This window comes from Rhinatrema bivittatum, chromosome 3, assembly GCF_901001135.1.
Source record: "Rhinatrema bivittatum chromosome 3, aRhiBiv1.1, whole genome shotgun sequence".
NCBI lineage: Eukaryota > Metazoa > Chordata > Amphibia > Gymnophiona > Rhinatrematidae > Rhinatrema > Rhinatrema bivittatum.
In genome coordinates, this window is record NC_042617.1 from 253,286,312 (window position 1) to 253,314,145 (window position 27,834).

The window sequence follows — 27,834 nt, forward strand, 5'->3', positions numbered from 1 at the left end:
CTGTTTGCTTTTTTGACTGCCGCAGCACATTGAACTGACGATTTCAATGTGTTATCCACTATGACGCCTAGATCTCTTTCTTGGGTGGTAGCACCTAATATGGAACCTAACATTGTGTAACTATAGCATGGGTTATTTTTCCCTATATGCATCACCTTAGACTTATCCACATGAAATTTCATCTGCCATTCCGATGCCCAATTTTCCAGTCTCACATGGTCTTCCTGCAATTTATCACAATCTGCTTGTGATTTAACTACTCTGAACAATTTTGTATCATGTGCAAATTTGATTACCTCACTCGTATTTTTTTCCAGATCATTTATAAATATATTGAAAAGTAAGGGCCCCAATACAGAGCCCTGAGGCACTCCACTGCCCACTTCCTTCCACTGAGAAAATTGTCCATTTAATCCTACTCTCTGTTTCCTGTCTTAGCCAGTTTGTAATCCACGAAAGGATATCGCCACCTATCCCATGACTTTTTACTTTTCCTAGAAGCCTCTCATGAGGAACTTTGTCAAATGCCTTCTGAAAATCCAAGTACACTATATCTACTGGTTCACCTTTATCCACATGTTTATTAACTCCTTCAAAAAAGTGAAGCAGATTTGTGAGGCAAGACTTGCCTTGGGTAAAGCCATGCTGACATTGTTCCATTAAACCATGTCTTTCTATATGTTCTGTGATTTTGATGTTTAGAACACGTTCCACTATTTTTCCTGGCACTGAAGTCAGGCTAACTGGTCTATAGTTTCCCGGATCACCCCTGGAGCCCTTTTTAAATATTGGGGTTTCATTAGCTATCCTCCAGTCTTCAGGTGCAATGGATGATTTTAATGATAGGTTACAGATTTTTACTAGTAGGTCTGAAATTTCATTTTTTAGTTCCTTCAGAACTCTGGGGTGTGTACCATCCGGTCCAGGTGATTTACTACTCTTCAGTTTGTCAATCAGTCCTACCACATCTTCTAAGTTCACCATGATTTGGTTCAGTCCATCTGAATCATTTCCCTTGAAAACCTTCTTCAGTACTGGTATCTCCCCAACATCCTCTTCAGTAAACTCCTAAGCAAAGAAATCATTTAATATTTCCGCGATGGCCTTATCTTCTCTAAATGCCCCTTTAACCCCTCGATCATCTAACGGTCCAACTGACTCCGTCACAGGCTTTCTGCTTCAGACATATTTAAAAATGTTTTTACTGTTTTTGCCTCTACGTCCAACTTCTTTTCAAATTCTCTCTTAGCCTGTCTTACCAATGTCTTACATTTAACTTGCCAACACTTATCCATTATCCTATTTTCTTCTATTGGATCCTTCTTCCAATTTTTGAATGAAGATCTTTTGGCTAAAATAACTTTTCACCTCCCCTTTTAACCATGCCGGTAATCATTTTGCCTTCTTTTCACCTTTTTTAACTACAACATTATCCATCTAAATGGTTTTTGAACATAGACCTCAAATAAACAATTGTGCTAATAATATTAGTTATAGTTACACCATAATGTTCATACTATTACTAAGTTGTTTTGTAAGAAATAAGCCTATGTCTTATTTGACCTAACAGTTTTTCTGAAAACCGACGTGATATCTCGATCGAATGTCGATATATAAAAACAAACAAACAAACAAACAAACAAATAAATAATTAACATTACAGTAATAATAATGATTACTAGTATGGACAATTAACTCGGTTCTGGTGCTGTTCTAATTTATGCTCGGTCATGACATACAGAGCTGGTGCCCCAACTCTATTGGCCACACTGAACAGCCTGGAGCAGAATAGAGCATCCCTGTTCCCTAATCCAGCCCTTCCCTTTCTGTAATTTCCCAGGGCTCGATTCAAGGTTAAAAACATAGATGCTGGTATTAAATACCATGAAGTACCATCAGAAAAAAGGCCCTTTGTATGTATAATTGTACACACACATGTATGTATATAGTTATAGATACAGATATGTATGTAGTTTATTTTGTATTTAGTTCACACCTTTTCATTGGTAGCTCACAGTGAACGACATTCAGGTACAGCAGATATTTCTCTATCCCCAGAGGGTTTACAATCTACGGGGATCATTTACTAAGCTGCATTACGGGTTTACAGCACGGTAAATGTCTTAGTGCAGCAATAATGTGGGGTATTTGAAATACCATATGTTATCTTCCCAAACCCCCCACCTTCCAAAAAAGCATGGTGAAAAAAGCACAAGGTAAGGGCCTGATCTGCTTGCAAATCACCTCAATACTGGCAAACCGAATTCGGAAGCCACATTATTTGATCTACAGTTAGCTCCACTGAAGAGGTGGGCTTAACTTTCCCCAGGAGCATTGGGATATTAATGCACTCCTTGATGCTCTCGGGGCTCTCCTAGTGGCTCCAAACATTGTTTCCCCCTCCCTCTTATTGTGAACTATAGGGTGGGCAATTTTTAAAATCCCAATACCACGGGTAAATAGCCATCTAAGACAGCCACTAAAGGATATACAGCATGTTTGTGATTGTTCAAGACAGATGAAACTGCAAGAACCAGAAATCATAAACTTAAAACTACTCAGTGATATATTATATGCTGATCAGACTCTGCAATAATTTAGATTAGACTGAGGCACCTTCCATTGAGGTATTTAAAAATAAACTGTACATTTTATTGGCCTCTAATAATTAGGGATGTAAACATTGTTTAAAATACAAATTGAACCTGCAAAAAAAAAAAAAAAAAAAGCATTTAAACTACTGAAATTTAAGCAGATAACCATTTAAATGTTAAGGGGAAGGAGCTGTTGAGGACCTCCCTCCCACCCTCATTCCCCCAAAGTGCCCAAATGCCCATATGCTCCTTCAGCTGGCCAGTAGTTGCCCAGACAGCCTCAACATAGGATTGGCCATGGGAGCCACACAGACAGCTAGGAGGAAGAACAGAAATCAGCCATGGCCCAATTCACTTTTTTCTGTCCTGGCAGCTGCTATTAAGTATTACAAGGATTAACCAGTAAGACTTCAGTTCAGGGCTGGGTTTAGGCAGGATTGGAGAATGGAAGATGGGAGACCCTGGAAATCAGATAGTGGGTAAGGTCCATCTAGCCCCACCCCCTTCCATAGTCCCAGAGTGCCAATGAAATGGACAGGAGGAGGCTCCTGCTTGGCACAGTTGAACTCCTCTTTGGCCTGGGTGTTTGTTACCTTAAACAATTGACACACTTGGCAATTGCCTATATTGCCTGTCCTAAATCTGGGCCTGCTTTAGTTTCATTGTAGGGAAGGTAATTCTTAAAGGCCTGTCATGCGATTGCACTCCTGATATGCAGATCAGCTTACAGGAGTATGTCTCATATGCGTGTAAGTTCAGCTGGATTGAGTGGAGGCGTCCCCATGGGGTAGAATTGGAGAAGGGCTAGCACATGCCCGCGTACTTTTGCATTTTCAAAAGTAGGATCATAACATTTCCTGAAAATTTTCTGCACACATAATAGCAGGTATATTTGTGTGGGGGCAAATTTGCGCGATAATTTTCAGAGGGGACTTGCGCACATAAGTCTGCTTTGAAAATAGGTGTAATGTATGAGCATATTTACCAGCTGTTATAAAATTACTCCCTTAATATTTTCAATCCCTACTAATAGAGGGGGCAGTTTTCAAACTGTCTGCATTGGAACAAAGCCGGTGTGTATCCTTTACTGGCAGGCTTTTCGCCAAGTCTCCCAGTGAAAGCAGATGCATACATTTCTTTGAAAATTGCCACGGGTACAAAATACTGCGATCACTTGCACCTGCTTTTTGTGGGGTGGAATTGTGCTGGTAAAGCATGCATGTAGATCTGAAAATGCTGCCTACACACATATGTTTCCTTCTCTGAGATAAACATGCCCTTAGGATCGCCTCCTCTCAATGCGTTTAAAAAAAGACCCCTCCCCCCATTGTGGCTGGGCAGTTTTCAGGCTTTACTGGATAAATCACTTTGAAAATTGCTTTAATATAAAGGAGTACAGGAAATGGACTTGGAACAGGGACCTGTGTTTCCCTCAAAGAATTCTTAGAAACTTATTTATCATTTTAAAAAAAAAATCTTTTATGCTTTGCCTTTCATATAGATCTGCAGACTAAACTGATGTCCTCTGAAGCAGAGGTTAAGCAGAAATCTGAAGATCTGATCAATCTCAAAGAAAAGTTGGAGGAGGCCAGTGCCGAAAACCGGCAATTTGCAGAGAGAGTTAAATCGATTGAGGCCCTACTGGAAGCAGGCCAGAGCAAAGACGCTGAAAAAGCTGAAGAACTGCAGGTCAGGAATGGAAACTGTTAATCTTTTCAATTTCTTTACAATTTACTGTATTTCTTTTAGCTAGACATGCATCATGATCCAAACAGTTGAATATCTGATGAAATGCTTGTCAAAAATGATAGCATTTTATAATTTAAATATTTCATGGTATACTACATGAGCATCTCTGTTTCTGTAAATGAGAAAGGGATGTTGTATGCATGAATGGCTGAGATGTAGAAGGAGGGAGGCTATGTGCAATTGTGCATGTGTGTGTTTTGCTGAGAGGGAGGTTCTATGTCTGAACATATGGTTAAGAACATAAGATTTGCCCTACTGGATCAGACTAAAGGTCCATCAAGCCCAGAATCCTGTTTCCAATAGTGTCCAATCCAGGTCCCAAAAGACAGATAGGATTCCAGGCTGCTTATCCCAAGGATAAGAAGTGGATTTCCCCAAGTTCAACTTAATGATATATGGACTTCTCCTATAGGAAGGTTTTCAAACTTTTTTTTAAACCCAGCCACACTAACATCTTTTATTACATCTTCTGGCATTGGCATTCGAGAGCTTAATTATGTGTTGAGTAAAACTACCTAGTAATTATATTGTGTGTCCTCTACTCTCTGTACTGTTTGAAAGCGTAAACAACGGATTCGTGTTTACCCCTTCCAATCTACTCAGTCTTATATAGACCTCTATCATATCTCCCCTCAACCATCTCTTCTCCAAGCTGAACAGTTCTAACCTCTTTGGCCTTCTCTCCGAAGGGAATCATTACATCCTCTTTATTATTTTGGTTGCTCTTCTCTGTACCATTTCTAATTCTGCTATACCTTTTTTGAGATGCAGTGACTAGAACTGCACACAATACTCAAGGTGCGGTCGCACTATGGAATAATACGGAGGCATTATGATATTCTCTGTTTTCTTCTCTATTCCATTCCTATTAATTCCCAATGTTCTGTTTTCTGCCTTGGCCACTGGTGCCACCACACACCGAGCAGAGGATTTCAACATATTATCCATGATGACACCTAGATCCTTTTTCTGGGTAGTGACTCCTAATGTGGAACCTTGTATTGTAAGATGTGATATGACCGTCCATCTGACCTTTGCCCTTTCTATCCTCTCCCTACCCCCACCCTCTGTAGATAGACTCCTCTTCCTCCCCTTCCCTTTTTTACAATCCCCTGCTATTTAGCCTGATTGCTTTGTCTCTCTTATTAAAACTAGCATGTACATTTGTATATAATCCTTGTATTATCAGCTCCTGCCCTTGTTAACCCTCTCCCTGTTAATGTTACTATTGTAAAGCTTGTTGCTAAGTTACGTTACACTGTGAACCGAGGTGATGTTTTGTAAAACGTGCCTCGGTATATAAAAAACCCTTAAATAAATAAATAAATAAATAAATAAATAAATAGATATAATTTGGGTTGCTCTTCCCTGGGTGCATCACTTTGCATTTGTCCACATGAAATTACATCTGCCATTCCCTGTATGTCCAGACACCTGGGTTCATCTCCCCCTATTAGCAGATAGAGAAAGAGAAAAAAACCTTGCTGACACCATATCTAAGCAACTGTGCCACCTGCAGTTCGTCAGTATTTCTCTGTCTCCAGCAGATGGCAGAGGCTGTTTGACTAATTTTTTTCAGCTCATTTTTTTCTTTTGAGCCTTCCTCCCTGGGGTTTCTTTTATTTTTTTAGAATCCTTAGGGTTCTTCCCTGTCCGGTTGAGGCGGCCGAGCCGGGGGTTGGTACCCTTGTGTGTGCTTGGTCTGGGTGCCTGTGAGGTGTAAATCTAGTTGTCCAGATCCCTCCCTTCACGAGGCTGCTGAGGCGGCTGCAGGCTCTTTACAATACCTTTTTTACAAGAAGGTTTGGCTATTTTTGCCTATTTTTCAGAGCAGGTTGTTCATTTTTTAACTAAAGCTAATTAAAAAAAACAAAACAAAAATGAAAAACTGTGTTTGCATCGGAGCACTGCTTTACATGCGAGCAACTTCCTCCCCTTAGGTTGGAGCTTTTTGTGGGGCTCTGGCTGTTTGTTTGAGGGACCTTTTCTTCTGTCGTGGTGAGTACCTTCAGAGAAAGGATTTTCATTTTATCTCTACCTTATGGCTCGCGGCAGGGCATGCGGTTCATGCAGCTCTGATTCTTCCTGGCTTAATAGGTTGGAGTTATGTGCTAACTGTGCCGACGGTGGGGAGGGTTCGTTTGTGGCTCCTTCTCCCGCTAAACAGCGTCGAGTATCGTTGTCTTTTGGACCGGCTGCAACTTTTTACCTCACCCGGCCAGCTCGGGAACGGTGGCCATTTTAGATTTTGCCGCAGCAGTTCCCGCATCACCGGGGGTGGGGGTGGGGGAGGGTTCTCCATCTCTGTCTCCGACCTGTTCCGGGTTGGGGAATGGGCAGGGAGGGCTAGAAAGGGAGGAAAGCTCTGGTTTGCCTGTTTTTCAACCAGACCATGCTGGTTTTGGTGCAGGGAGGCTTTTCTCCACAGATTTTGTTTTGTTACTTCATGATGCCTATATGGCCAGACAGAAAGCAGCTTGGGGGACTACACAGCCGCAGATTCCACCAGTCCAGCCCACTGAGGGTCCTTTGGGCGGTCCCAGGAGGTCTCCTATGCCCGGAATAAGGGTTCCCTCAGCTCTGGGCTTGATTTTTCGCCCGCAGGGTAATGCAGCTGGGGCAGTTGATCTTGAGGATGCTATCATAGCTCCTGGTGGTACTGGTTCGGCGTCTGGCCAAGCTCCCCTGGTGGCTCTGGTTATTCCGGCTACTGAGGATGTGGGTCAAAGGGATGACCCGGTCTCTTTTATTCATGAAGCGGAGGATCCTAATGTGGTCTGCCTTTTTAAAAGGGAAGAGGTGGAGGTTTTGCTTCCCTTGACTTACCAGGTTGTTGGAGTTAAAATGCCTCAGGAGAACTAGGATTTGGATGGCAAGGACCCGGTACTAGGTGCCATCTGAGATCCTCCAACTTCTTTCCCTTACCACAAATTGGTTAGGAAGTTAGTAGACGAGGAATGGGGGACTCCTGATTCTGGTTTAAAGGTTGGCAGAGCCATGGGGAAACGTTATCCTCTACCAGAACAGGATTTAGAATTTCTTTCTCTGCCAAAAGTAGATGTGGCGATGTCTGCTGTGACTAAGCGCACCACGATTCCGGTTATTGGTTCGGCCACTTTAAAAGATGTACAAGATCGTAATATGGAGTTAGACCTTAAAAGGATTTTTGAGGTGGCATCCCTGGGTTTGTGTGCAGCGCTTTGTTCAAGTTTCTTGCAGCTTGCTTGTCTCTGGTGGGTACAGCAGCTTCAAGGTAATTTGTCTCAATCAGGTGTGGACGCGGATACGGCTGAGCATGTGGAAGCAGCTGTGGCTTACGGTGTGGATGCCCTTTATGATTTGGTGTATACTTCCTTCAGAGTAATGGCATCAGCTGTAGCCGCCCGAAGGTTGCTTTGGCTTCACAATTGGGCGGCGGATATTTCCTCTAAGGCAGAATTAGCATCCTTGCCTTTCAAAGGTAAGTTCTTGTTTGGCGAGGATCTAGAGCAGCTGATCCAGTCTCTTGGAGACAATAAAGTCCTCAGGTTACCCGAGGATAAACCTAAGGGTAAGAGATTTTTTCAATCAAGGTCTCGTTTTCGGTCTGACAGAAGATCGCGGGCTACCCGTGGTATGCTGGGACCGCAGAGACAATATTTTTTGCGGGGGCAAGCATGGAGACAATCCTTTCGTGGAGCCAGGGGGTCCTTTAGGGGATCCTCTGGTGGCTCCTCGGGAGGAGGTAAGTCTACCCAATGATGCCAGTCTGGTCCACTGTGTCGTTCCTATTATAGGAGGTCGCTTATGGCACTTTTATGATGAGTGGGCCAAGATCACTCAGGACCAGTGGGTTCTTAATGTGATAAGAAACAGTTACGTTTTTGAATTTGCTCAACCCGTACGGGAACTTTTTCTATTTTCCCCATGCAGCTATCCGGTCAAGCGGGTGGCGGTACAATTGACTCTAGACCAGTTATGTCGGTTAAGTGCAATAGTACCAGTTCCCAGAGCGGAGCTCCGTCAGGGGAGATACTTCATTTATTTTCTGGTCCCCAAAAAGGAGAGCTCGTTTCGGCTGATACTCTATTTAAAGAAGGTCAATGCAAAACTCAAGGTGCCATGCTTCAGGATGGAAACCCTCAGGTCGTTCATAGTGGCTGTATGCAAAGGAGAATTCCTGGCTTCCTTGTATCTCATGGAGGCTTATCTACATATTCCCATTCATCAGGACTCTCAGCGTTTTCTCCGCTTCATGATTCTGGGTCAACATTTTCAGTTTCAGGCTCTTCCGTTTGGTCTCGCCACGGCTCCGTGGACTTTCACCAAGGTGATGGTGGTGGTGGTAGCCTTTCTTCGAAAGGAGGGTATTCTAGTTCACCCATATTTGGATGATTGGTTGATCAGAGTCTCTATGCCGCAAGTCGGTTTATCGAGTTCTCAAAGTTCTATAGTCCCTTGGTTGGGTAGTGAATCATGACAAAAGTCAGCTATCACCAACACAAACTTTGGGGTATTTAGGAGCTCGGTTCGATACTCTTATAGGCAGAGTCTTTCTCTCTCAAGATCGAATCTTAAAACTTCAGGCCCAGATCCACTGTTTTTTGCGGTTGCAGGTACCCAGGGTCTGGGACTACTTACAGGTACTCAGCTTAATGGCCTCCATGCTGGACTTGGTTTCCTGGGCGTTTTCTCATGAGACCACTACAGACAGCATTGTTGTCCCACTGGAAGCCAGTATCAGAAGAATATCATATCCACTTACCACTCGAGGGTTTGCCGAGAGACAGTCTGTCATGGTGGCTTCAGACTTCCAATCTCAGTCAGGGAGTGGACCTCAAAGTTCCCGATTGAATAGTGGTTACTACCAATGCCAGTCTCTCTGGATAGGGAGCAGTTTGTCAATCCCATTCGGTTCAGGGATCCTGGTCCATAATACAGTCTGTGTGGTCTATCAACCGTCTAGAGACCAGGGCGGTTCGCTTGGCCTTGAAGGAGTTTCTGCCGTTACTACGGAATTGTCTGGTTTGAGTCTCGGAATGCCAAGACCTTCCGATTCTTCAGTCGCCGAAGATAGTACGGGGCCGAAGGGGTCGACGCTCTGGTTCTACCATGGCCTCAGGGAGTTCTACTATATGTTTTTTCCTCCATGGCCACTGGTAGGCAAGGTTCTATGTCGCATAGAAAAGCATTGCGGAGAGGTGATTCTGATGGCTCCGAAGTGGTCTCGGCATCCGTGGTTTGCAGATCTGGTCAACCTGGCGGTGGACAGCCACTTCGCTTCGGCCACCTTACACGTCTTCTTCGACAGGGTACTATATTTTTCGACTAGGCTGCTCACTTTTGTCTAGCGGCATGGCTTTTGAAAGGAGGCGTTTGAAAAGGAAAGGTTACCCAGACTGGGTATTCACCACATTGTTACAGTCTAGAAGGAAGTCTACTAATCTCTCTTATGTTCGGGTATGGAAGATTTTTGAGTCCTGGTGTTCCGTCAGGAGAATTCACCCTCTTGGGGCCTTAATTCCTGAAATATTATCTTTCTTACAGGATGGCTTCACCAAGAGCTTATCTCTTAGTTCTTTTAACGCGCAGGTAGCAGCACTGGGCTCTCTCCATGGCAAAATTGAAGGTTCCTCTATTTCGTCTTATTCAGACATGGTTCGTTTTCTTAGAGATACGAGGAATCTTCAACCTCCAGTTCGGAAATCTTGTCTGTCCTGGAATCTAGTTCTTAAAGCTCTGTCTGAACCTCCCTTCAAGCTGCTCCGAAGGGCTAAGTTAAAGGATTTGACACTTAATGTAATTTTGCTCCTCGCCATTTGTTCGGCTAGAAGAATTTCTGAGTTACAGACGTTATCTTGTCAAGATCCTTTCCTTCAGATTTCAGAATCCTAAGTTTCTTTATGGATGGTATCTTCCTTTTTACCAAAGGTGGTTTCAGCATTCCATGTCATTCAGTCAGTGGAACTTCTGGCTTTCCTAACTTACCGGCATCGGATTCTAATGCAAGGGAGCTCAAACGTCTAGATGTTCGGAGAGCTTTATTGCATTACCTCGAGATTACCAATGACTTTAGGAGGTCAAATCACCTCTTTGTGCTGTGGAGTGGTCCTAATAGAGGCTCCAAGACTTCTAAAGCTTCTATTGCACGATGGTTGAAGGAGGCTATTTCTTCCGTGTATATTACATGGGGTCGTCCAGTTCCAGAAGGCTTGCGTGCTGTTGCATTCCATGTTCTTTTTAATTGTTTAATGGTTCCATATTTTCTGCTATTATCTGCTTTGATATAGATAGATACTGACGAAATGCAGGTGACACGGTTGGTTACAGTGTCAGCGAAGTTTTTTCCTCTATCTCCATCTGCTGATAGGGGGAGATGAATCCAGGTGTCTGGACTAATCCATGGTACTACAGGAACGAAAATTAGCAGGTAAAAACCAATTTTACTTTTGGATGCTGAGTCTCTCAGTCTTGCTAGGTCCTCTTACAATTTTCTTTCAATATTCTTGTGATTTAACAACTTTGAATAATTTTGTGTCATCTACAAATTTGATCACCTCACTCTTTCCCATTTCCTGGTCATTTATAAGTTTGTTAAAAAGCAGTGATCCCAGTACAGGTTAAGAACATAAGAAATTGCCATGCTGGGTCAGACCAAGGGTCCATGGAGCCCAGCATCCTGTTTCCAACAGAGGCCAAACCAGGCTACAAGAACCTGGCAAGTACCCAAACACTAGGAAGATCCCATGCTACTGATGCAATTAATCTTTGCTCGGTGGTTTTTTTGTACGGTAGCTATATTCAAGGATAACCACTTTTTAGTTATCCCTCTTACTAGCCCCGTATATTACTCTTTACTATTCACACTTTATATTCATTCTTCTTTTTTTCTTTTATTCTCTTTTTTTCTTTTTCTTTTATTATCTTTTTCTTTTATTATCCCTTCTCCCTGGTTGCTTATCCGACCCAATCATTAATTTTTCTTCTCATATACTTATCTAGGCTGCCGCCCTTGTTGCTTCTTATGGGTTCGGATTCGCCTGCCCCTTTTTTTTTGTACGGTAGCTATATTCAAGGATAACCACTTTTTAGTTATCCCTCTTACTAGCCCCGTATATTACTCTTTATTATTCACACTTTATATTCATTCTTCTTTTATTCTCTTTTTTCTTTTTCTTTTTTATTTGTACTTATATTATCCCTTCTCCCTGGTTGCTTATCCGACCCAATCATTAATTTTTCTTCTCATATACTTATTTAGGCTGCCACCCTCGTTGCTTCTTATGGGTTCGGATTCGCCTGCCCGACATTGGCCATGTTTCAGCACTGCTTGCCTGCTTCAGGGACTGCGGGAGAAAAATCTACTGTGTCCGGTCCGGGTTCACAGTGTAAAAATGTTTCTTGAACAAATAAAATCAAATGCAATGCTTTACAACTGACCTCCAACATAAAAAGTAGTTATCCTTGAATATAGCTACCGTACAAAAAACCACCAAGCAAGGATTTCCCTTGAATAAGTGGGTGTTATAGAATAACTTCATAAAGGGAAAGAGGTTAGTTGGTGCATAGTGAATACTGATGCAATTAATAGCAGTGGCTATTCCCTAAGTAAACTTGATTAATAACCGTTAATGGACTTCTCCTCCAAGAACTTATCCAAACCTTTTTTAAACCCAGCTATACTATCTGCACTAACCAGATCCCCTGGCAACAAATTCCAGAGCTTAATTGTGCAGTGAGTGAAAAAGAATTTTCTCCGATTAGTCTTAAATGTGCTACTTGCTAACTTCATGGAGTGCCCCCTAGTCCTTCTACCGTGTTTCCCCGAAAATAAGACATCCCCCAAAAATAAGACCTAGTAGAGATTTTGCCGAATTCTTAAATATAAGACTTCCCCCGAAAGTAAGCCATCCCTTGTAAACAGGGGCGGATTGACCTATCGGGGGATCGGGCTTCCCCCGGTGGGCCGGTCAATCCTGTGACGTCATTTTTTAAAAAAAATTAAGTTTCTAAAGTATTAGGGGCAGACGCGAGCAGTGGTATCCCTAGGGGAGCCAATGCCCCCGGGCGCAAGGAGGCTCATGTGGCCGCTGAGCCTTCTTGCCCGAAGAAAAAGATCGCGTTCAAATGCACTGATGCTCTTTCTCCTAACTGCCTGTGCGGCCCCGAAGTAAACGTTGCCGGAGCCGCGTGGGCAGGAAGGAGAAAGAGCACCAGCGCGTGCAGAAGAGGAGCCGCCGCGGGCTGCTGCGAATCCCAAGTCGTAGCGGCCCAAGAAGAGGAAGAGGAAGATGCCCGGTAGCAGGGCTGCCGCGGCCCGAGAAGTTCAGGGCCGCTGCAGAGCCCATCCTGTGGCGACCCGCGAAGAGGAGGCCTGCAGTGGTATCCCGAGGGGAGCCGATGCCCCCGGGCGCAAGGAGGCTCATGCGGCCCCTGAGCCTCCTTGCCCAAAGAAAAAGATCGCGTTCAAATGCGCTGATGCTCTTTCTCCTTCCTGCCAGTGCGGCCCCGGAAGTAAACGTTGCCGGAGCCGCGTGGGCAGGAAGGAGAAAGAGCATCAGCGCGTGCAGAAGAGGAGCCGCCGCGGGCTGCTGCGAATCCCAAGTCGCAGTGGCCCAAGAAGAGGAAGAGGCCCGGTTGCAGGGCCGAGGAAGAGGCCCGAGAAGTTCAGGGCCGCTGCAGAGCCCATCCTGCGGCGACCCGCAAAGAGGAGGCCCAGAGGTGAGAGAGAGGCTGAGGGTCGGTAGAGGGTGTGTGCGTGCGTGTATGAGATGAGTTGAGAGATTGTGTGTGGGAGTGAGGATCTGAATGTTTGCAGAGACAGCATGTGAGAGCCTCTGTGTTTGTGAGAGAGACAGCGTGTGACGGTGAGAGCCTATGCTTGAGCAAGACAGCATGTGGGAGTGAGAGAGAGCCTGTGTGTGTGAGAGTCAGACAGCATGTGCCAGTGAGAGACTGTGTGTATGAATGATTGTATGAGAGACAGCATGTGACAGTGAGAGCCTGTGTGTGTGTGAGAGAGAGAAAAGCATGTGAGAATGAGAACCTGACTGTGTTTGAGGGAAGAAGATGGAGAGAAAAGAAATACGGAAGAAAAAAGGACAATATAAAAGGAATTGGCAACAAAATAAGAAAGGGGAGGTGGAAAAAAAAAAGCCTGTGACCAACCGATTAGAAATCTAACATCAGCCAGCAAAGGTAAAAAAAAAATAAATTACTTTTTAGTGATTGGCACATGTAATCTTTGGGAATGTGCAAAAATAGCACTTTCTCTATGCGGATCTCACAATGTACGAGATCAGCATGGAGAAAGTGGAAGCCCATGGGGCCTGCACAGAGGAGGCAGCAGAATGGGCTTCAGTGTCAGTAGCAGCAATCGGCGCCTCCCCAATAGCCATGTGGCAGCAGTGACAGTGGCAGCAAGATTACTGACATCTGGGGATGGTGGCAGTACCAGTCGGGGGACCCCTTCCAAGCAGTTTTCAGAGGTTCAAAAGCAGCAGAGTCAGCCCAAGCTGACTACCATGAATGCTGCACACTCTTACCTCTCTCTGACAGCACACTGGTGGGACATGGCTGAGGCAGGGGCAGCCAGCAGCTCTACGGTATTAGACATCCCCTGAAAATAAGGCCTAGTGCATCTTTGGTAGGAAAAATTAATATAAGACACTGTCTTATTTTCGGGGAAACAGGGTATTATCCGAAAGGGTAAATAACTGATTCAAATCTACTCATTCATGTGCTCTCATGTTTTTAAAGACCTCTATCATATCCCCCCTCAGCTGTCTCTTCTCCAGGCTGAACAGCCCTAACCTCTTCAGCCTTTCCTCATAGGGGAGATGTTCCATCCCCTTTATCATTTTGGTTGCCCTTCTCTGTACCTTGTCCAGTGCAACTATATCTTTTTTGAGATGCGCTGCCCAGAACTATACACAGTACTCAAGGTGCAGTCTCACCATGGAGCGATACAGAGGCATTATGACATTTTCTGTTCTATTAACCATTTCCTTCCTAATAATTCCTAACATTCTGTTTGCTTTTTTGACTGCTGCAGCATACTGAGCCGACAATTTCAATGTATTATCCACTATGATGCCTAAATCTTTTTCCTGGGTGGTAGTTCCTAATATGTAACCTAACAATGTGTAACTACAGCAAAGGTTATTTTTCCCTATATGCAACACCTTGCATTTGTCCACATTAAATTTCATTTGCCATTTCAATGTCCAATCTTCCAGTCTTGCAAGGTCCTCCCGCAATGTATCACAATCCGCTTGTGAATTAACTCTGAATAATTTTGTATCATCTGCAAATTTGATAACCTCTCTCGTCGTATTCCTTTCCAGATCATTTATAAATATATTGAAAAGCTTTGGTCCAAGTACAGATCCCTGAGGCACTCCACTGTTTACCCTTTTTCACTGAGAAAATTGACCATTTAATCGCACTCTCTGTTTCCTGTCATTTAACTAGTTTGTAATCCACAAAAGGACATTGCCTCCTATCCCATGACTTTTTAGTTTTCTTAGAAACCTCTCATGAGGGACTTTGTCTAACTCCTTTTGAAAATCCAAATACACTACATCTACTGGTTCATCTTTATCCACATGTTTATTAACCCCTTCAAAAAAATGAAGCAGATTTGTGAGGCAAAACTTCCCTTGGGTAAATCCATGTTGACTGTGTTCCATTAAACCATGCCTTTCTATATGCTCTGTGATTTTGATCTTTAGATTAGTTTCCACTATTTTTCCCGGCACTGAAGTCAGGCTCACTGGTCTATAGTTTCCTGGATTACCTCTGAAGCCCTTTTTAAATATTAGGGTTACACTGGCCACCCTCCAACCTTCAGGTACAATGGATGATTTTAATGAGAGGTTAAAAATGTTAAAAGAATAGATCTGAAATTTCATTTTTGAGTTCCTTCAGAACCCTAGGATGCATACCATCCAGTCCATCTGACTCATCACCCTTGAAAACCATCTCTGGAACTGGTATCTCCCCAACATCCTGATTAGTAAACACAGAAGAATTGAATTCATTTAGTCTTTCTGCAATGGCCTTATCTTCTCTAAGAGCCCCTTTAACCCCCTCGGTCATCTAACAGTCAAACCGACTCCCTCACAGGTTTCTTCGGATATATTTCAAAAAGTTTTTATTATGAATTTTTGCCTCTACGGCCAACTTCATTTCAAATTCTCTATTTGCCTGTCTTATCAATGTTTTTCACTTAACTTGACAATGCTTATTCTTTTTCCTATTTTTTTCAGATGGATCCTTCTTCCAATGTTTGAAGGATGTTTTTTGGGCAAAAATAGTAGGATGTCCATTTGTTTAGAACGGAATTCGTCAGGATTTGGGAGACCTGAATCCTGAAACGGATTTTTCCTGAAATTTGGGAAAAATTTGTTTTTGGGTTAGCGTGGGGGGGAGGGGCACATTTATTTTAAAAAAACCCCGAAAGCCAACCTAACCCTTCAAATTTACTTAATTACAACCCCCCATCCCGATCCCCCTCCCCAGACTTACTCAAAGCCCTGGTAGTCCAGCGGGGGTCCCGGGAGCGATCTTCTGCTCTCAGGCCATCGGGCCTGCCAGGAATCAAAATGGCGCCAGTGGCCCTTTGCCCTTATCATGTGACAGGGGCTACCGGTGCCATTGGTCGGCCCCTGTCACATGGTAGGAGCAATGGATGGCCGGCGCCATCTTAGATCGCTGAGGCCTGGGCCCCTACCACAGCAAGGTTCTAGTCTCCAAGGCCTGGGCTATCCGTATAACAAACTGGGCACCATCTGCCCTGGGGGAAGGTTCTGTAGGGACATCACTGCAGCATGCCCTCCAGGTGGAGGACGTCATTTATAGTCATTATGTCAAGAAAAAAGACATCGGAATGCTTGCTCCTAGGCCTCGGGATTAGGCCTTGATGACCAGGACTCAGCCTTGGCTGAGCTCCAGCATCAGGCTGAGCCTAAGCCTAGGCCCTAGACCTGGTCCTCAGCAACTGGGGCCTGGCCTCAAGTTTAGACCTAGTCCCTAGGCCCAGGCTTCAGTAACTGAGATTCAATCTTGGTTGGGCCTCAGCATCAGATTCGATTTTAGGCCTCGATCCTCATTCTAGACCTCAGCAACCAGGGTCTGGATTCAGGCTGGGCCACAGTGTCAGACCCAGGCTTCAGCGTAAATACCTGGCCTCGGGGGGACCCTGATGTTGGAGCCGGGCTTAGGCTTTAGGCTTAGGCCAGGGCCTCAGTGACTGGGACCCAGTCGTTTTGGATTCTGGTGTTGGGCCTAGACCTAAACCCAAACCTGGGCCTCTGTGACAGGACCCGGCCTTTGCTGTGCCCCCGGTGTCAGAACCGGTCCTAGGCCTCAAGACCAGGACCTGGTCTCAGGCCAAGTTCCAAAATTGGGCCTAGGTAATGGGATCGATCCTCAGTCGGGCATAGGCATTGGATCCTGGCAAAGGTCTTCAGCTTAAGCCTAGGTCTTGGTGACTGGGGCCTTGCCTTGGGCTGGTTCTCAGCTTCATTTTTTTTTACAGTTGTCATTGGTGCCTTTCTCTATTGACTTCACTATAAAAAGAAAAACAAATGAAACAGAATAAAGTGGTTGAAACTAACGAAACAAACTGAGCTACGCTTGAAAAGAATTAATGAACCAAAACAATTTTTTCCCCTCTGCACAACCCTAGAGAATGCTAGTCTGGATGTTCTCATTTCAAATTTCTACCTTAAATTTGACTTCTGCATCTTTCATGTCATTGGTACCTAAATGTACTAAGACATTGTTTAAAATCCTACCTAGTTGGCACATGAGGTCTGTCAGCTTCACCCTAGGCCAGCAAATTACCAAGCGATTCTCACATCACCAACTACCCAGCTATTTACAATTCTAATGGCTGAATCACCAATTTCAACAGCTATCCTAATGTTTCCTTCCTGGGTATGTGCCCCTGGAGACACATCCTTGGTGTGAGAGGATACTACATCACTTGGGCGCAGGTCCTAGCTACAGGATTGCTTCCTGCCACACCAGTGTGATGCTCTCCTTACACATGAACTTTCCCCTCCAACTCAGCATGGGGCTGCCAGAGTGGAAGTGGGACTTTTCTACTATGGCTCTGAAGAGCTCCTCTGTATATCTCTCTGAGGGGCCGATGCAATACGGGGAGTTTGTCTTAGTGCAGTCGTGAACACACAATTGAACGCACATTTTTCAAGTGCAAAGGGAACGTGAATGCAATAAGTGATTTTACGCATCCTTAACGCACGCGGAAAATCTGCGCGAATGGGATAACTCCACTAGCATGCAAATGTTAGTTAAATGCACCAATTAGGTATTTGTACTTGGTGCAAAATTGCGTGCTGAAATTTTGTGCTTCTTTAGCGAGTTTTTTAGCGATCGAAACTTTGCGCCTGGTTTACACTGGCGTTAGTGTGCCGTTAGTTTCCGGTTTATGGGTTCTTCTTTGTTTCTGTAATGGATACTGTTTATTTCTTCCCTGTACATATGTTTCCAATACCAGTGGACCCATTGATTTTGTGACGCCCTATTTTTGGACATTTCTCTTTAACTCGCTCTATCCTCAAACGCTGTATTTGGATGTACATTAACAATTTATTCAATAAAAAAAAAAATATATATATAATATAAAAAGTGTTTATATAAGTAGAAAGCAACCAGTTCTTTTGCAAAACGAAGGAAATGAAGAGATGAAGCTCAAGTCTCGATGAAGCTCGTCTCGATGAAGCTCAAGTCGTGTGAATTCAAGGGACTAGTCTGTAGCCAGTATAGGTCCAATCGAATCCGACACAAAGGGGAAGTTTATCTGGTTGCAGCTATTGATATACCCTGCTCCTAATAGGATTATGACACGCTTGCTGACGTCCCAGGCACAATGCGGGAACAAAGCCGATATCAAATATGCATTATTCGTTTTAAATATAGATTTTTGTACTTCAACAATTGTACTACATTTGCCAAACCATTTTTTGACAGATATACACAGACTGAGCGCACCAGAGATGCAATATTGAACGACCGATGCAATAAAAAAAATGGTGCTATAGACACTGCATTTTGAACAACGTGCGCGATTTTCGCGCAATTTTCATTTCACATAAATTTAAATATTGCATCCGCGGTGCCGGTGAAAAAAAAAATGTGTGCGTTAAAACCGCATGCATTCCCAATGAACGCAATTTCTTCGCACGTTTTTTATAGAATCGGCCCCCGACTCCCTTAGCTCCTCCAGGTTTTCCACTAGCTTCCAGAGATTGGATTTGTTCTCTGAGGGCTAGGAGTTCTTTGCACCAAGTGCACACATACAGCCTCTCATCAACTGGTAGATAATCATGCATGTGTCTGTCTGTGGAAAAGACTGGATAGCCCTCCTCTCACTGCTGGATTGCTGTCTGCATCTTAATTTTGTTGGGTTGTTGTTTAAAATTTCTAAGGGAGTAGGGACACTTTTAATCTGTTAGTTTATTTTATATTTGTCTGTCAGTAATACTCAAGACACTTTAATTAATCTACCTAAACCTCCTGGTGACAAACTTTATTGACTCTTGTTTTGAAATAATACTTGTTAGTGTATAAAATCTGTTGTAAATTTATAGAAAGTGTGGTTATCAAGAATCTAAGATTTCTAGGGAATACAAAAGGTTAACGAAAAATTAAAAAAAGAACTGAGGTATTGTGGCACGCACCGATTGGTGAGTGTCTTCTGGTACTCTGCTGCTGGAAATAGTCAGGGTTTGTGAAAGCTGAAGCCTAGATGGCTCGCAGTGTCCTCTGGAGTCCTGTGCTGGGTTTGCTGGCAGAAATATGCAGATGAGCCTTCCAGTCCTCTGCTGCTGGAGAGAATGTGTATGGGTACAGTATATACGGGGTATGTGTGGGTGAGAGATTGTAGCTATGTGAGAGGTAAGTTGTGTGGGTGAGTGAGTTGGAGAAAGAGGGAGGCAATGCATGACTGGTTTTGTGTTTAGGTGAGAGTGGGAGGGTATGTGGTCATGTGATGGTGTATGTGTGAGAGAGAATGCATGTGTGAAAATAATTTTTATAGGGTTGGTTTTTCTTTTAAGAATTGGGCCTTTAGAGTTGTCAATAAGATCAGTGGTATCATCCCAGTCGGCTGCAGCTGGTAGAAGTCCATCCGCCAGCATGAAAGGGAGGAGAGCAGTATACTGCAGCAGTGGCACAGACAACATAGGCAACTATCTAGGGTACTAAATTTTGAAGGCACTAAAATTTCCAGGCCAAACAGGATTCTGCTTTTACTTGCTTCAGGGCCATGTGCCAGCACAGCCTCAAAGGGACATCACCGTGGCAGTCTGCCTAAGGGCACCAAAATCATAAATCTGGCCCTGCCCAGTGGTCCTGTGATTGTAGCATAAGAAACATTAACCACAGCTTGTCAGTCTATCAATGCAAGTACTTTTTATTTCAATTTCAGGTAGCTAAAGAATCCGAAATTTCTCAGCTACAAGCAAGGTGAGATGGGGTAATTTTGCCACATTGTACATAAGTTAACTAACAAATATGCAATTAGTTTACGCTTATCAGTCTGCTTTGAAAATTAACTTGACACAAAAATAAAAAAAACTGAGTACTATATGGCACATATTTATAGAATGCAAAAAGCCATACATATAAGGGAATTCATATGTTTGCACTTATAGAGACCTCATAAATAATATGGGTAGATTTTAAATTCACTTATTTCTGGTTTACATACATTTTTGGAAACCCCCTCGAGTGATCAAATACCCATGTAACACTTACAATCATAGGGCCAGATTTTCAAAGGGATACGCGCGTAAATCCTCAGGGACGCGCATATGTCCCGGGGCTTTGTGAAAGGCGCAAGGTGGGGCGGGACCGAGGCCTCCGGCACAGCGGCTGTGCCAGGGGATCGCGCGCTGGCACTTGGCCGGCGCGTGCAACCTAACCTGCCCAGAGGCAGACGTAACTTATTAAACAAAGGTTAGGGGGAGGGGGTTAGATAGGGCTGGGGGCAGGTTATGTAGGGGAAGGGAAGGGAGAGGAAGGTGGGGGGGGGAAAGGAAAGTTCCTCTGAGGCCACTCCGGAGTGGCCTCGGAGGGAACAGAGAAAGCCATCGGGGCTCCCCTAGGACTCGGCGCACGCAAGGTGCACTAGTGTGCACCCCGTTGTGCGCGCCGACTCCGGATTTTATAACATGCGCATGGCTGCGTGTGCATGTTATAAAATCAGGCGTACATTTGTGCATGCCGGGTTGCGCGCACAAATGTACGCGCGCGTGTACCTCTTAAAATCCGGCCCATAGGGCTCATAGAAAATTTGTAACCTTTGTTACTTATTTTGAAAAATATCTATACTATTACAAAATAACTTTAAAACCAAAGACACTTATCTTAATTTGTCATAAAGAGGGTGCACTGCCTTCCTCAGGGGCTCCAAAGCAAACTGTTATAGTAAGACTGAGGGCCAGATTTTAAGACGTACGCGAGTGGCCTCTGAGGGAACTTTCCTTCCGCACCCCCCACCTTCCCTTCCCTTCCCCTCCCCTCCCTAACCCGCCCCCCAGCCCTAACTAACCCCCCCAACCTTTATTTTATAAGTTGCGCCTACCTCCGGATTTACGCGTGTAGGGCTTTGAAAATCTGCCCCTATGTGTCTTGGTTATAGTAGCAACCTTATATAATCGATCTCGCAATGCGACTGCTATAGTGTTTCCCTATAGTCTTTATGACAAATTAAGATAAGTGTCTTTGGTTTTAAAGTAATTTTGTAATTGTATAGATATTTTTCAAAATAAGTAACAAAGGTTACAAATTTTCTATGAGTCCTATCATTGTAAGTGTTACATGGGTATTTGATCACTCGAGGTGGTTTCCAAAAATTAATGTACACAACAAATGAGTGAATTTAAAATCTACCCATATTATTTATGAGGTCTCTGTAAGTGCAAATATATGAATTCTCTTATATGTATGGCTTTTTGTATTCTTTGAAAATTATCTTGGCAAACTACATGCACACAGTTACACGGGCTATTTGGTGCTGCAAGAATTTACATGCATAGTTTTTAAAATAAAAAAGTTGGCACATAACTCCAAGCCTTGCCTAAACTCCAACCCTTGGAATGCCTCTCTCTCCTGTGTGCATAAATGTACATGCATTCAGTGCGTATGCTCCTAATTTTCCATGGGTATCGGTCACGCAGTTTTCTAATGGGGCAGTTCTCTGGGTAGAGCACATCTTTAACCACAGAAGTCCCTTTAAAATTTACCCTCCCTATAATGAGGTCAATAGTCACTAAGCTGGTGAGAGGGAAAGCGCATAAAGTCAAGCACGTAACATTGTCTAAATATTCAACGGGGTGTATACGCCTAAGTACAGTAATACAATCATTGGTGATGCCAATATTTGATTACTATAATGGGGTTCTGATTGAGTTCTGGCAAAGAGTGTTCAATGACTTCTGGTGTTAAAGAAAATGGCAGCCAGACTAATTTTTGCTTGCTCAAAGAAAGTAAGGCCACTTTTGAAGGAACTACACTGGCTCCCCATTAGAGAAAGGGTAAAATTTAAGATCATGTCCTTGATGTTTAAAGTGATATGGGAAGAGGGAGCAGGACATTTATAGAGGTTAGTAAGGAAACATGTTCCAAGTCACAGTTTACGATCTGTTCAAGGCATCTTGTTGGTAGTACCATCATGGCCTTTCGAAGTAGAATGTTCTTAGTTTTTGGACCAATTTTGTGGAATTCAGCAACATCAGAAATTAGGTTGGAAACTACCTGTCGTTTAGAAAAAGATTGAAGGCATGGTTGTACCCAAAGGAATATTAGCACCATCAGAAATCAGGTGGGAACTAGCTACCTGTGTTTAATAAAAAAAAAAAAAAAAAAAGGGACTAGCAGGGTTGCTGGAATCGGCCACCTCACATTTTATTAGAATAAGACTGTATTGTTTTTATTATTGTTTTATGATTTTAACTTTGTTTATACTGTTGTGAACTGCTCTAAACAGTTTTTCTGAATGTGCAATATAGAAAGCCTGGAAATCAATCAATCAATCAATAAAGTCTGCCTCTGACAGATAAAGTTATGTGTATGCCTTTATCTGGCTAACTTCAGGACAGCCATTTTTTCAACTGACCTGTGCACACAACTTTATCTTACCAGTGGTGATTTTGAGCACTGAGCGCATACAGTTTTAACTGCACCCTGGGAATACCTCCAGCCTCACCTCTGTTTATGCGGACATATTTTGTACACACGAATTACACACACTCATACTTCACCAGACAGGAGGAAATGGGAAAAATTGAACTCTGATTTGTCTGGCTAACTCTTAAAAAATGGACTGAGACTGCTCTCTGCTAAAGCCATCTACCCACATGCAGCATGTTTGATGAAAGAAAAGCAAACATAATGTGTTAAATAACACTTATAAGGTCCTATCACTGTACCTAAATATTCTTTCCCGTAGCATGGCAGTAGTGCTCTCATTAAATAAAACTGAGGTTGCAGAAACAGTCAACTTGTAGCAGAGAGATTAGTTTTTTCAACAGATTTTGGGACATATGAATCAAAATTTTGCCACAGTGTAAAATTTGCTGAGTATATATCAGATAAATAGCCTAGTGTTTTCAGACAGGAATAAGCGGTGACGCAGAACCAGATAAACTTTTGTAGTGGAGATGGTGACATAATGGCCACTACACCTTCTTCTCCTTTTAGGCTAGAAGAGAGAGACTCTCAGGTCACCTTACTGGAAAAAGAAGTGATAGAATTGAAAAATACCATCGAGCAACAAAAGATTAAAAACAATGTAAGCAATTGCAAGAAATGTTGTTTTATTTCTTTAAATTCCTTTTTTTCTGAAGTTAAATTGCTAAAATACTTGTGAATCTTTCTGTGACAGAGTGACCCTGTTTTTCCTCTTTTTGTATGTGAGAACCAGGCTAAATGCCTGGTCCAACTTAAGTACTGCAGAGGGAGAGAGCTCTGTAGGAGGGATCCTGTGGGGCAAGGGAGAGACCGGAGGGCAGGACCAGCTGGTGCAGGATAAGAGTGTAAGTCTAGCTGGGTTCAGGAGGCCCCTGCGTCTCCAGGAGAGGCAGCTCCTGTAAATCTATTCTGACAAAATCAAGGAAGTGGGAAGTGTACCAAAAGGTAGGCAGTCATTCTTGTTGTTGAAGTACTGTTAAAGTGAATAAAATGAAAGTGCATTTGAAAAGGTTGGAGTCACTGTGCTTTTCTGTTCCAATCAAGATGATTTGCTTCGTCACCTTCACATATGGTGCCAGGTCATAAATGTTTTTCTAAAGTTTGGCTCAGAAAAACCCAAGTCTCTAAAGGAAGACTGTGATTTAAAGTTTCTTGTGCTGTCCTCCAAGAGGTTGGAGGCAAAACACTGCTCAAGAAGTAGGCAATCGAAGTTTGCACATAAAAAAGAGGAAAAGTTTGTGGAATTCCTGCCTAAGAAAAGGGGCTGGGACAGAAAGTAGTGTTGCTAGGGCTGCAGAGCACTGGATTTTAGAGGCTTGTTCACTGATAGAGAAGCACACAAGAGAAGGAAATGGAAACTGCATTTAAAATAGTGAATGGTCTGTGGGGCCTGAAAGGTAGTCAGGTTTAGGGTTGTTTTGCAGACTAAAGAGTCAAACTCCACCTGACGTTTAGGGCTTGTGCTTAAGTGAAGTTAGTGCTGAACATGTGGGAGGGTTTGTTTGGGTTTTTTTGCCTTTTTGCCTTTTTATAGAAAAAAAGAGAAAAATACTAGTGCAAAGAAGCAGTTGTGCAGAGACTGTGTTTGGACAGGGGCATTGTCCCTACAGGGTGCAGCTGCCAGAAGCCTGGGAAGTACTACCGGAAACCTAGTCTGGATCCAGTGGGTGTACTGCAGTGCAAGTGAAAGAAGAAATAGAAGCCAGATAGCTTACAAGAAGTGCATAGCCATGTACTTCTGTGTAGTGGAAGCATGACTGAAAGTGACTTGCAAGCTTTGATTCAGAGCCTACAGGAAGGGCAAAGGTAATTGCAGGAGATCCTCAAAGAGACAGCTGGACTGGGCTAGGGAGAAAAAGAATCTAGAAGCATACTGTGCTCTCATCACCTCATGTGCAGAGGAGAACCCTGAGAGAAGCACCACAGAGAACCCAGTGGGAACACAGCAGCTGAGTAAGTCACCTGATTGCAGCTCAACCCTTCAGTGGGACTCTGACGCAGAGTGCCAGGAATGTAGCAGGAAGAAGCATGAGAGGGACTCTGCAAGGAAACCTGAGTTTGGCACTACAGAAAGTCCAGAGGAAGGCACTGTAGGGTGCCCAAACACTGAAGACATCCCTGGAGAGGGCAACACAGACTGCTCAGAAGGGGGTAGTACCAAGTGGCCGGCAAAAGGCAGTATCGAGTGGCCAGAGGAAGGCAGCATGGAGGAGCCTGAGAGAGGTACTGCCAAGGGGCCAGTTGAAGGGGCCACAGAAGCCATGGAGTCCCCATGGGGAGGGACTACTAAGCAGTTATATGGAGGCGCTGCTATGGAGAGCCCAGAAGGAAGGGTCATAGAGTCGTGAGAAAGGGAGCGTAGAGATCCCAGCGAAAGGGGCTACAGAGGAGCCAATGCCTAGCACTGATGAGGAGTCAGTGACAGTCACATTGGCGTTACCAGAGGGCACTGATTGTGATGGTGCAGAGGAGGCACAAGTTACCACAGAAATGAATGAAGAGTACTCACTGCCAGTCCAAGGAGTCCTGCTAGGGTGGAAGTAGACCCTGGAGCTACAGATGTAATCAGATAAAGGATTGTTGGTGGACACTGGGCAAAGGGCACAGTGGATGGTTCTGATAATATTGTCTGGGATAACCCTAATGTGTGGGGGTGAATCTGACCCTAGATCCCTGACCCCAAGCCTAGCTGCTGGGAGGCCAGATGAAGGGGAGTGGGGTATGTTGTATTTCCCTGGATGGTATCCGGGGCGAGTAGTGATGCTTGGCCAATGGATCCAAAACTGAGAAGGTGGGGGGGGGGAGCGGGGGGGTGCGTGACAGAGGGAGAGAGTTCTGTGTACAGGACCCTGCAGAGCAGGGAAGAGTCCGGAGGGTAGGATAAGTGTGTAAATCCAGGTGGGTTCAAGATGCCCCCTTTGTCTCCAGGAGAGCCTGCATCTGTAAATCTATTCTGACCAAACCCAAGAGAGTGGGAAGTGTACTGCAAAGGCAGGCGGTCATTCTTAATGTTGAAGTACTTTTGAAGTGAATAAAGTGAAAGTGCATTTGAAAAGGCTGGAGTCAGTGTGGTTTTCTGCGCCAACCAAGGTAATTTGCTCTTTCACCCTCGCACTTTCCCAGTGTAGATTTTAACATGAAACCCTGCTTTAAAAAATAAGGCTAATACAGGGCATTTTTATCTTCTTGACTAGCATTGTCTTTTCCCCTGAAATGAAAAGAAATAGAGACCGGGGGAAGATGTAGCAGTGGTTGCTTTTTTTTAAATTTTTTTTATTTACATTTGCAAGGACATTTTTTTTTTAAAGAATTGTGCACAAATGCAAAAAAGTATCTTCTGCCAGGTAACTCATGACACATCCTGAGACTCTGATTTTCTGACCATGGAAAATGCAATATATCCTACCAAAACAAAACAGCAGAAGCAGAAGTGCCTGGATTGCGGTAGCATGCTGCCGCCACCCGGGCTATTTTGAAAATCCAATCTAAGATATGGGATAGAGTTGAGGTGAGGGCTGGGGGAGGGTGGGTCCTGGAGAGACAAATATTATTTAAAAAAAAAAGCAGGGGGCAGGGGAGGGGATGTGATCGCCACTGTCTCCCAGCCCTATTCATTTTTTTAAATGAAGATGCGCCCACTCTGAGAAGGGGGTGCCAGGCTGTTTGGAGCTCTCATGGAAGGGAGGAAGACGGTCTTGTTCGGGCATGTAGGCCCATGAGCAAGTTTTTTTGTTTTGTTTTTTTTCAGTGAATCGCCACTTATCCAGCTGTATTCTTTTGTATATATGCCAGGTAAGTGACAGGTTATCAGGCCTGGCCACACAAGGTTGGAGAGCTTTAGACCTGCTGTGAATGCTCCTTTTTTACTACGTATCTGGCTTTAATTTAGCCGGATAAGTGGCTGAATATGCTATATTTGCCATTTAGACGGATACCATTTGAATTATCCGGCTAAATGGGTTTTAAATATGGACCTCCTAAGAACCAGTTTATGGTACAAAAATATATCTTGTGTATGATCGTTATGGATAGCCTGGAAACCAAACTGGTTACAGTGCTTCTGGGTGCTGGGTTGTTTGGAAGTCATTGTTTTAAAAGGAACAGCACTGAAAACTGGAGTTTGACACATATCCTAGTTGGAGAGCCCATGTGGCTAGTGGGAGTTCAAACTTTTCCACATACTGCTCTGCGAGAATGTCTCATCTGACTTCTGGAAGGGCCGTCTATAGCTGTGAGAGAGAAATAATGCCGTGCCAGAACCATTTTGGTTTTCATCTTGATCTTCCATGCATTCATTCTTTAAAAAATAAAAATTTCAATAGGATCTTCGTGAGAAAAATTGGCAAGCTATGGAAGCATTGCGTTTAGCTGAGAGATCATGTGAAGAAAAATTGAGTTCGTCCACAAAAATTCAGGTTAGCCGCTTTTCTTATTGATACAACATGAATATTTGTTTGTAAAACTCTGGTCTGCGAAGGCTAATTTCATTTTCCCTGTTCTGTACTGCATATAATTGCTAGCAATACAGAGGATTGTATGTGGCATAATTTTGCCTCTTTTGCTTCCTGCAGGAAGAAACAGCTCAGCAGCTGAATACAATGGAGACACAAACAAAGGAGTCCTTGCAGTCTCTTTTCCCACAGGTCACAGTGGTGTCACAGCAGGTTCAGTAAAAATCCTTTATGATGACACTCTCTTTATCTTTTTGACAAGAAAAGTGCAGCTGCAGTAGGGCTAGATTGCGTCAACCAGATATACACTAGTTTCTCATAAAGAACTGCGAATCTGGGCTGGGCTGGGTTGTGCCGTGTGTCCCATTCTCCCCTCCCTGATACTGTACTTCGTGACAACGTTTTAGTTCATGCTTGTTGCTACCAAAGAACGATATTTGCTTGTCTTCCGTATCTACTAGTTCTGACCCGTTAAATACTGATGGGCTGGTTCCTGAGCCTGCCTACGGGAGCTGAGGCTTGCCTGGCATTTCAGGCCGCTTTCACATTTTGGTGATCAGTTCTGTAGTTGAGAGGGTGTTTATTCAACCGCGCGATGCCTTTCCTGTGTTCTCATTCGCATGTTTTGATCTCAGGTATACAGTGAATGGTTGCAAGAGTTCAAGGAGAAGACCTTGGAAGCGCTGAGCCAGCAGAGCAGTAAACCAGAGTCTCCTGTAAGTAACGTTTGAGAACACTGTGTGCAGTGTGTTCATCAAACTGTATTTACGCTGAGCCACTTGGACACATCAGATAGCTTTTGAGATTCAATTACAGTAATTTAGATTCAGCAGGCGCTC

The 27,834-nt window shown here is 43.8% G+C and overlaps 1 protein-coding gene across 4 annotated transcripts in view; it reads left to right on the forward strand.

The window, feature by feature from the left end:
* The window catches only part of RRBP1 (ribosome binding protein 1), a 263,651-nt gene that overhangs the window by 196,417 nt on the left and 39,400 nt on the right, over window positions 1–27,834 (forward strand). For all 4 annotated transcript variants that reach the window (XM_029594481.1, XM_029594479.1, XM_029594480.1 and 1 more), the window contains exons 9-14: window positions 4,096–4,283; window positions 19,780–19,817; window positions 23,055–23,145; window positions 26,867–26,959; window positions 27,116–27,208; window positions 27,631–27,711. In XM_029594481.1, coding sequence (XP_029450341.1) covers window positions 4,096–4,283; window positions 19,780–19,817; window positions 23,055–23,145; window positions 26,867–26,959; window positions 27,116–27,208; window positions 27,631–27,711 — 584 coding nt within the window. The remainder of the gene's footprint in view (window positions 1–4,095; window positions 4,284–19,779; window positions 19,818–23,054; window positions 23,146–26,866; window positions 26,960–27,115; window positions 27,209–27,630; window positions 27,712–27,834) is intronic.